General features: G+C 36.4%; 1 protein-coding gene across 1 annotated transcript in view; it reads right to left on the minus strand.

The window, feature by feature from the left end:
- Positions 1-636: 636 nt before the first annotated feature.
- Positions 637-11,492, minus strand: part of LOC129755903 (box A-binding factor-like) — a 33,352-nt gene continuing 22,496 nt past the window's right edge. Inside the window, exon 2 of the mRNA XM_055752603.1 lies at positions 637-2,111. Coding sequence (XP_055608578.1) covers positions 637-2,111 — 1,475 coding nt within the window. The remainder of the gene's footprint in view (positions 2,112-11,492) is intronic.

Below are 11,492 nucleotides of genomic sequence, written 5' to 3' on the forward strand. Positions count from 1 at the left end.
TGGCAACCTAGTTACCCACGAGTTTTGCCCTAACTACTGTTATTATGTTCGTTTATTAATTCAGAAGTCCACTAGCTTTGCCCGAGATTTGAACCTCAAGCAGGCGGTTGCACCCCGTAAAAGTTGTCAGTGTTGTGGGTAAGCATAAGGGTGAGTGTAGCAACCATATATTTGCATCGTCCCGGGTAACGATTCTGTTTGTTTATTCAGCAAAAGTTCTGCCCCGCGCTAGTGGGGAAAAACGAAAACGGCATAAGTTAGTACGAGACTTTAGGTTACTTGAGTTATTTTTAAGGAAGGGCGCTTTAGCAAAAGTTGGAACAGAGTTTACAAAATCTTAAGTTTTGAATAAATAACTCAGAAGGTGACTTCTAAATTCTGATGTTAACAGATTTTCACACATTTCCGGTCGAATGAAGCAGCTTTCGGAAAAAATATGGAAAATGGCAAAACGAAAACTTTGAAGGGTGTTTGTTCTCCAATGCAGCTTTTATGCACTCACGCTTCTTTGGCATTTTGCAGCAAACCCCAATGTTAATGAAAATATACAAACGACGATCATTGCACATTAAGAAATTAGAATGTTCAAGACAAAAAATAGTTGGTCCTTTTTTTATAAGATCATCTGCTTCTAACTCACCTGCTCGGAATGCCGGAACCGCTGCTGTGCAGCGTATCGTAGATGCTGGTCCCGTGCTGCATCAGCGCGGCCGAGGGATCTCCTCCATGTACCGGCGAGGACGAGGAATGGTGGTGGTGCTGCTGCTGCTGTTGATGGTACATGTTCGCTGCGGCCGCCGTAGCCACTGCAACAGCCGCCGAGGTGCTGGTATCGCTCGATCGAGGTACGTTAATCAACTGAGTCAAGTTCGTGAAGCTGTTGTTCAGCTCCTCGTGCGAGTAGCCCGAGGGACTTCGCGACTCACCGCCACTGCTGTTCGCACCACCGATGCCGCCATTGTGGTGTGCGTTCGACTGATGGTGATGGTCATGATGATGGTTATGGTTGAAATTGATGACACTCTTATCATTGTTGTTATGATAAACGGCGCTGTAGTCTTTCAATTCGTGGTGCAGATCGTGATGGTGATGTTGGGGCGAATCCTCGGACAGATCGGCTCCACCGGCACCGAGGGTGAGGTAGTGATCGATAGCACAGTTTTCATCTTTTAGCGTATCGGCGATCACCTCGTCGATCGCTGTGCTGTGATGATGTGGATGACCTACGCCGCCCTGATGGTGCAGATCTTCGCCGACATGTTGCGCCAGAGGCGAGGGATACAGCGATAGCAGACTACTTCTCATGGCTGCCGATTCACTACTAATTGGATTAAGACTTAAATTTAAATTTGAGCGCTGATGCGGATCGTGCGAATTCGGATGCGACTCGTCGTAGACGTTCCGCTGATGGTGTTCGTGGTGATGACTTAAAGTTCGCTCACCGTTTTCCGACTCGTGCTGCTCGTGATGATACGGATGTCGGCCGATATCGTTAGCAGCCTTATAGGAAAGATCATACGGCCAGCTGCTGAACACTGGCTCCTGGTAACCGAAGTAAGGTGGAACCAGCTGTTGATGGAGGTTGGGGCTTATCACAGACTGAAGTGTCGAATATCGCGGCGGTGAACTCTGGGCTGGATGCACCTGAGCATTCACGCTTGCTAATGTTTCGTATTTCTGGGCACTCTCCTGCAGCTGTTTTGAACTGGACGTTATCACCGAAGGAGTGTTTACATGCTCCTCGTTAGTTCTTATCGTTGGGTAAATCATAGAATCACTCGTGTGGTCGCCACCACCTACACTGCGGCTCGCGAACTGACTTGATAAGCTACCGGTCTTATCTCGCACGACACTACTACCGGACGATTCGTTATCGGATTGTTTACAAGCACCACTCTGTTCACTTTCACTTACTACTTCCTTGGGATTCTCCTGTGAGTTTTCCGCACCGCTATCGATCGTCGAATGATCTTCGATCTGATGTCGCTGATGTCTGATCTGGCAACTGCTGCCGTTATCGCTCGCTGCTTGTTGTACACTCGCTTGTGGTGACACGACAACTGGTAACTTGAACGCAGCAACGGCCACATCATACGTCGTATCGTTCTCGCCTGAAACATAGCGAAAAGAAAATATGAGGAAAACCGAGTAAATCCTCAGACCAAACATAGAACTTGTATGTACCAATATCGCACACACATAGGCTTGAGGAGTACCGACAACTCGTACCGCACTCTTCTATCGTTTGTCAAAGTAAAGACGGCCAGCAGAGAACAAAACAAAAAGGCAACATAAAGTTCTGGACTCAGTCGTGAACCGTCCTGTCCGCACGAATGACGTCTTCTCGAGAACGAAAAAAATTGTAACCCTCACAAACTCTTTTCAGCACTCATCATTCGTCAGACCCAAAGCAAACAAATGAACACACCGGGGAGGCAAAATTTACTTAAAGAAAATTTTCTACCCGTCTCCAGCTGTTGTCGTTAGTAAGGATTCGTCCCAGCAATGCAATGGTTTATGGTACATTTACCCCTGCTCAACCGAGAAGCAACATGCGCACCACACGCACCCACTAAAGTGACTCACCCACCCCATCATGTGATTCATTCACTCACTCACATGCTGAGCAGCCGTTTGGTTTGACTACCCGAATTCGGAATCAAAACTCGAAAGTAGGGGAAAACGGCAGCACACAAGTTCATTCGAGTTGTTTCAAGCCAACCGCTGCTGCCTGATGATGGGCATGCGCCTGACTGAAGAGCCCCCACCCCTTCATTTGAACAGTTGAGTGTAAACGGGCAATAACAACGCCCCTATCATCATCGTTCGTTCGTTCGTTCGTTCGTTCGTTCGGGTAGGTAGCTGGGGTTAACTTGCCTGGTCTGGTCGAAGACAGGCAGGCGTGTGATTCATCATGATGGATGAACCCAACGTCGTCGGTCGAAGCTCCGCCCCGTTGTTGTTGGCATTTGATTTGCTTCCAAATCACTCGATCGAAACGGGTAGCAGGACTGCGTTTGTTCTTCATCGCTCCTTGTACAACGAATTGATTTGAAAAAAAAAACTTTTCTACAAAATGAACTTAAAAAACTTGAAATCAAGGGGTTATGTGGAAACAGTTTTAACTGAATATTTAAAATGATGCAATCAATGAGAAAATAGTTGTCCATTAAAAAAAAACAATATTTTGGGATCAGCGAATTCATCACTAATGGCCATTGCCATATTAGAGTTACCTAAGGCCAAAAATGCAGTCTTCAGACATTACAGTGTCATTGAAATTGCTTTAGAATATTAGTTGCACTGCAAGCCCAACTTCAAGTTGGTGACTGACTGATTGACTGAGATTCTTCATGACTTAAATGTCAGTGTAAAAGCTAGTATAATAAAAAAAAATCAAATATACGATAATTTTATTTATTCATCATCCATTTCCAGACGAATCAACTATTCTGTGAGGTTGATTCAACAAAGAAGGATTTTTCTTCTGCCGAGTTTTTGAATAGACAGATTTAAGTTTGAGACAATCTTACATAGGGTGATTTGCTAATCATTGTCCTCTGCCCCATTGCATCAAAGCACAGGATGAATGAAATTATCTATATTTTAGCAAAGAAGGCATTTTGTTTGAACGGATCATATCGGTTTTATTTATGAAAAAAAATTGAACATTTAAACACCATTTTGGAAAAAAAAGATCTCTACAATACATCGAAAATTTCGGATCATTCAACAATTTATTAGCTGAATATTCTGTTACTGTTTATTATAGGGGAGAATAGGGATTCTTGATCCCCTTTTCTTATTTTCATCAAATGTTTTTGGAAAACTTTAGCAACTCGTCGTTTTTTGCATGCATTTTATGACAGCGTGTAAAAAAAGCTGTATAGGAGACCCTCCCCCCCCCCCCCCCAAGTTTCCTTTCGCATCCCCCACTACTTGAGAGAGGTTGGCGTTTCTAATAATCAGAGCCATTTTTTCCGTACCCTTAACCCTTTCATATCAAATTTAGTTCCATTGGTAATTAAGTTCTTAAACGATACAATAAACTGGTATGGGACCCCCTCCTTTCCCTGCAGGGTTTATAACAATTTGGTCCCTTTGGTTCCATTTGCATGATTCGTTTTAAAGTTATGTAGTAAAAAATTGTAAGAAAGGCCCGTCTTCCTCCTTCCTACCTCCCTACTGGAAAGAGGGGTCGTCCATCAAGGTCGTGCGAACGGGGGGGGGGGGGGGGTTTAGGGGTTTAACCCCCCCCCCCCCCCATGAAGATTTTTTCAAGTAAAATTTTCACCGCAGTAACGGAAATCTTAAAATGTATTTGAAAATAATTGTTTTCAAGCAAGTAAGAAATTTTTTTCGCCTTTGGCGGATTTTGTCTTCAATAACCCCTGGCTTGAAACATTCCGATATCCGACACCATTTGACGTTCGCGGATTGAAACTTACTTTTATTGTGCAATTCAATTTCAATTTTTTGTATTGGAACTCAAAACTTGATATACAAAAATCCTATCTCGTCTCCAGAATTTCGTGGTTTTTGTTCTTCTAAATGATCAACCAAATAGGTTTAAATGATTTTTACACAAGGCCACAAAATTTACATTTTCATGAGCAAGGAATTTAAAAGCTAATTTTGACTAATTCGGGTGCCCGAATCTAAATATGCAATATTTCTATCAGCTTTTGTTATTGAAATGATTTTGAAAATAAGTAAAAAACCATTTAAGAATTTTGTGCACTTTTTTTTTACAAAAACTTAAATCAAAAACAGGTCATTCAAAAATAAAAGTTTTAAAGGATTTTTTAACTTTGCTCAAGATTTCAAGTAATTTTGAGTTCTGTGAAAAAAGTTGTAGAGGTTATATGTTTTTTAACTTTTCCTCATTGCTTAAATTTTTAAGAAGTTTTAAACCAAAATGAATTTTGAATAATTTTAAAGCATAAACTTATTTTTTCGCAGGTTTCAACAAATATGTTGAACAAAATAACATTTTTTTTACATTTTCTGCAGTAAGGTCAAAAATATTGATAATGATATCTTTCCATATTTTTTTTAACTGTTGAATTTTACTTTTTTAGATCATGTATCATAATATTACGCTGGAAATATGATAAACAGAATCAAGATAAGATTTTTTCATAAACTGGTTGTTAGTTAATCAGTTTATTAGTTTCACTTAAAACTGATATATTTTAAAACTCTTGATCACCAAAATTAAATGTGTTCAATAAAATTTGGCAAAAGTTTCAGAAATATTTTTATCAAATTAGTCTCTTTTTTAATTCAGAATTTTGGTGTCCTTAAAACATAAGCCTTTAAATCTAAAATTTCAATAATTTAAACATAGTTTCAAGCATTTGTTCTTACCACGACCAAATATTTCAATTGAAAGTGACAATATACACAGAGTTTGTAATTTTGAACTTTAAAATCTGCGATAACAAATTTAAAAACTTTTGATTATTTTTTTCATATAAAATCATGTTTCTGAATCGATCATGATTTTCAAATTAATCAAAAAAAGTTTGAAAAAATATTCGAAGTAGGTAGCTACTTTAAAACTAAATTTTAATGTGCATTGTCAACTGATTTTGTATTTACTTTGTGCATTCAATGATTACAACAAAGTTTAGAACTCCTTATTTTTAATTTTTTTATCAGTTTTTTTATCATTCACGAAGTTACCCATTTCCCAAAATTTTCTTGTCATTATAATTAAACGTGAAGTTAAAATTTTTAACTTTGATAACTGGAGGATTTTTTTATAAACGGTTTTATCTCTGACTTTTATAAATGGCACTTTTGAAATAATAAATATATACTTCTTTTTATCAAATTAAATTAAACCATTAACCATTGAATAAATTATTAAAAGTTCAAAATTGATTTTTTTCCAGTTACTGAAAATTCACAATTCAAATCGCAATTACATTAAATTTAATATTTGTTCAAGTTCAAAATATTACAGCGGAATTTTTCAATCAATCCTTTAGTTGAAAATTAAGAAATTAAAATGAACAAAATTTAACAATTATTAGGTATCATTCTCCTTACAACTAATCATGGTAAGTCCTTAATTGGACATTTATCTATTTTAATTTTAATAATCTGGACATTTGTTTCAAACTAAGTGTTTGGGAAACGTTTATTTTAAATTCGCTTAGAAATATTTATGAAATAAATTTCTAGTTCAGAATAAAGAACAACATTTTGAAAAAAAAATTATGACTTACCGGAAATTTGAAACTTCCAGTGCGATATGTTTTGAAAATTTTGTTTTTTTATCAGTCAATTTTTTTTTTAGTTTTTGTGGTAATCATGAGTGAGAAACGGTGTCCCTTTCCTTTATTGTTGTTTTTTTGGTAATGTTATTATTTTTAGCTGTATTCGATTTTCGAAACCCCCCCCCCCCATGGACAGATCCTTCGCATGGGCCTGTCGTCCATAATAACTATTCACTGTATTTGCGATATTATCGCCAAAATTACACATTGGAGTTTTAAGAAACGGGTGAGAAAATAAATTTTATGTAAGGGGTCGGCAAAATGGGTCGTCCTTACGTTTTTGAAATATTGACGTTATTATACACCAGGTTGAGATGCAAATTTGCATACGAGGGTTTTAAGGAACGGGTTATCGCTTTCAGGTATAAAAATTTGTGTAAGAGGCCGGCTAAAGTGGTCGTCCATATTACCTGTTCACTCTTTTTCCGATATTTATGTTATTCTAAACTGGATTGAGAAAAAAATTAGCATCGAAATTTTTGTAAGGGTCCGCAAAAGGGGTTGTCCCTATTAACTCTTCACTGTTTTTCCTGTATCAATGTTATTATATGTACAGCAGATTGGAATGAAATTTAGCACGGTGAAGTTTTCAGGAAGGGACAATCGATTTCAGGTATCAACTTTTTTAAAAGGGCCGGCAAAAGGGGCCGTCCATATAACCTGCGCATGTGGTCTTAAAGAGACTAGCAATCAGCCACCGTTTGCGCGAAATTGTTGTGGAAATGAAACGGGTAAATGTTCGACTTAATGAACGGGTTTAGGAAAGTAATTCTAACGTCATTTATGGATGTCAATTTTTTAATAAGAATTCTCTTACTACAAAGGTTTTTTTTTTTCATTCAATGCATGAAGTGTCATTTTTTCATTTGTTTGAAAAACATCAGCTTACTTTATCACATTTTTTAGTTGCCAGCAAAACGAAATTCGTTCGGAATCAGCTAGTATTCCAAGAAAATATCAATATATTCCAACAAAAGTAATTCGATATTCTGGTTGAACTCTTAAGAATTGTTCCCTGAATTCGAATATGCTCTTTACATTTCTACTTATGTATTTTTCAAATTTCGATTCAGCATAACGTGTTACTATGAAAAAATAAGCTCCTGATGAACATCATTATTTCTGAAAAATTCCAGTTCTATTTAAGATAGCTATTGAGCATGAATATAAGTTTTCTAGATGTGGATTCAGTCAAAAACAGACTGAATTCAACATTTAAATTTATATCAGAAAAAGAAGCAATAAAATAAAAAAATCAAAAAAACCTTCCTTTATCCAGGTTTGAGAATTTTTTTCCATGCTTCCATCGATTAATGCTATAAAAGTTAATTACCAAAACTAAACGTAGATATTCAAGCTGCACAGTTATTAGAGTATATTCTTTTCAAAAAAAATTTTACAATTCACTGCAGTGTACAATATCCATGAGGTAAAAGATACTTTATGCTCAAGATATTTTTCTACGATGTTTTACTATTGCATATAAATACATAAAAACTGGAACACTTCAGAGCACCGCAATGTAAACACTGAGCCTAAAAATCCCATTTTTTTTAATAATTTCCGACTTTTTCCCGCATTTTACTCGTGGGATTCAAATCTCGACCTCTTCCCGCTTTTCCCGAAGTGTTGACCATTCTTGAATAAACTAATATGGAGTAAAAGTTTTGTCATGATGAAATGAATGAACTTTAGAATTCAACAGGTTGATATACCCACGTATATAAAAAAAACGATCCGTAAATTTTCACGGTTTTGATTCAAAATTCCAGGTTTTCCCTGTTTTACTACTCACACATTCCACACGCTTGTACAGCTCATAAGTGATTTTTATCCCGTTGACGGATAAAAAATCTTAAACTCGTCAATAATTTCAATAATTCAAATTTAAACGGAGAGAAAAAAAAAGTTTACATGTTCTATATGAAAGGCCGGATCAAGGCGGGAGGGGGAGCAAAAGGGGCAATGTTTTTTTTTGTGTTTCAAAGACATAGGGGGAGATGAGGGCATAACGAGCACCCAGGGCATAATGAGCACTACGCTTTTCTACGAAAGTATGTATTTTCTTAAAAAAAATTTCATGAGGATTTGTTTCGTACTTCCTATAGTATTAATTTTTCACAAAAGAAGGAATCTCCTTATCATCTTCACAGAGATATTTAAAAAAACTAGCTTGGTTCTCAAGTTACGAAAATATTATAATTTTTGAGCACCACGAAATAAGCTCTTATGATCTTAAAATAACCTTGATCTATAATGTACGCACTGCAACATGATGTACACATTGTTTCTCAATTTTTACCATCATAAAATTTTTGATTTTTTACTTTAATCAATTTTAAAAAAAGTTTTTACTTAAATTTGTTGACTAGGGGCATATAGAGCACCATATTATCGAGGCATAATGAGCATTTTCTGCCGTAGAATCTAGCAGCGAATTAAAATTGATTCATAGCGCCACACCTTGACTAGTTTTCATCCGACGATTTAGCCTATTGGTAAGGTGTCGGAGAGGTAATCAAAAGACTAGAGTTAGATTTCTGTTCGAGGTGATTTTTTTTCCATTCACAGTTAATGATCGATTTTTATATTGTTACATTCTACGGCTAGTAGCATCATCCTCCAAACAAAGCACTTAATGTATGAGCGTGCGTGAATTGTTTGTATTCTACAAACAGACCTAGATTATTTTGTTATTGCTTTGTTTGATGAATCTACGACTCACCTGACTTCATCGAATTGAATTCGCTGCTAGATTCCCCGGCAAAAACGCACATCTTGCTCTGATTAATGGTGCTCACACTGCCTCAGGGGGGGTTCTCATTATGCCTCCACAGTGGCTGGTTTCAGCTTTTGGCAAAATTTTTTAAAATGCATTTTTTAACGTTTTCATCTAGTTTTTCACGTTTCAGCCCGTTAGGGAATAGGCTTTTCAAGTGTCTGAACACGAAACAATAATGTAACCTCCATATTACAGCTATTTTCTATGGTTAAATAACCGTTTTCCTTAAGGTGGCCATTATGCCCCCATCTCCCCTAGAATTGAAATTCACATTTGGTGCAATTTCCGCTTTTGCTCTGATTGTAACTTTTTTTTAAATTTAGTTCATGTTTTGTTCCTCAAAACTTGATTTGAAATTATGATTCAGATTTGAGACACTGAATTTTGGTTCTGAATATAAAGTGATCCAAAGTTTTGAATTCTTAAACTCTTTTAACTGTATCTCTATGGAATGTGGACTTAATTATTTTGTTTGTCTTTTTTTCATAAATGTCTTTTTCTATGTTTCAAATCTTCATAATACTTCCTTATTGTCACTAGGTAAATATTTCTCGAAAAAGCAAAAACCAAACGATCAATGATGAAATGATAATCATTTAAAACATCTATCCGGTAATTTTTCCAAATTAGAAAATTTAAGTTGGTAATAAGGGTATTTAAAAAAAATGAGAATTAAATTTTACATTTTGTAGCTTAAATCAGATCTTTCATTTTTGAGAAATTTCTAAACTCTCCCGCAATGTTTGGACGTGATTAATTAACAATTTTTATCTGAAGATACCAGATATTATTTTCTACGCAGACAAAACGGCTATTTGAAGAAATAATACTTAACTCATCTCCAGTTCTTTTACACTTTTAAAAGGTTTTGTACTCTCTGGGATAGAATTTGAAAAAAAAATCGAATTATAGGGGCCCCTCGAGAAAAATTGCCCCGGGCCCCCCGATGGCTTAATCCGGCCCTGGTGTTTGTGCTCGTTTTCAAATTTAGAAATAAGAATCGAGTTTCGAAATTCAATTCTTATTTAAGGCTATACGAAGCGAATATGATTATTTAAAATTATTATCTGCTTATTTTGGGAAAAAGAATAAGTTGTTTTTGATGGAAGAAAAAAAATTGTTTTTTTAATCTATTTTAAACGTCCAAAAACTCAAAAAATGTACAGAAAAGCAAGCTAGTATATGATCAATTTGGCGAATTACTGCATTTACAATTGTACATAGATTCATACGTTCCAAGAAACCATGGCGAAATTTTCAGACCTTTTTTCTATAAATTGTGTTTTAATATCACGTTTGATTGATTCATCTCTAGGGCATTACGAAAACCATCTGAGAGACATCGACATTTGACCAGTATTGTTCATATTTGTCAGGTGGATTCGTACAATGCAGTACACCTAGAGAGGCGCAAGATGTGGGATCGAATCCAATTGAGAACGGCGAATAATTTTTCCATATTTTTTACAACAATAACATTAACATTTCATCTGTTCTGTTTCTAAAAGTTTTAAATTACGATAATAGATTCATTTAAACACAGTGTACTTTTTGTGTGTGTAAATAATGAAAAATAGTAACTGGGGGTACCGGAGTTGTCAGCTGGAATAAGAAATGCTTTTGTAAATATTTAGGTTTGCTAAGAAAATGGTTGGAGCTTAGCAACCAACTTTCTTATCATTTATAGATAAAAGTGTAGATAAAATATTTTGGACATATGAATAAATTCATCTGGACATTCTCAGCATCAACACCAACCCACAGTAGCCCAACCCTCGATTCGTACTAAATCCTTTTCCTGGATAGAACAATAAATCATGCAAAAAGTCAATCCAGTAAAGAGCAGCGCCAGCCAACAAAAATTAAATCCCATAATCATATGCATAACGCCCCTCGAAAATGTTTTGGAAACTCGGCTTACGCTTGTTATCTGCCGGGAAAATAATACGGGTCACACTTCAGAAAAACGGGTACCCAAAACGCTTGGCCAAAATTACCGATCCCTGCGGCCAAAATGTAAATCCGCACCCAACCGAAATAGAAAACTGTGTCGGATTAGGGAGGGCAAAACGACAGGGCGTAGACTGTTTGGCCAGAAACTATTTTTGGCGCTGCAGTTCCGGAGATCCAAAACAACAGACCATCCAGAACGAACCAGATGGAGAAATTTGACCGGCGTTGCTGGTCCACAGGCATTGACGCCCATTTTTAACGCCAGAAATGGACCCGTTCAAAAGTTAAAACGTGGCGCATATGGCTCCCAACAACGGAACTGAAATGAAAGGTTGAAATTGAAACTTACGCCCTCAACTCGGGAGATTTATAATTCTTTACTTGATGGAAAATTTTTGAAATTGATTTAAAAAAAGTTATAGATATCAAATTCCGAATTTGATTTCCTACACATATTCTAATAAAATTGT

Source organism: Uranotaenia lowii, chromosome 3 (assembly GCF_029784155.1).
Source record: "Uranotaenia lowii strain MFRU-FL chromosome 3, ASM2978415v1, whole genome shotgun sequence".
NCBI classification, from domain to species: Eukaryota; Metazoa; Arthropoda; class Insecta; order Diptera; family Culicidae; genus Uranotaenia; species Uranotaenia lowii.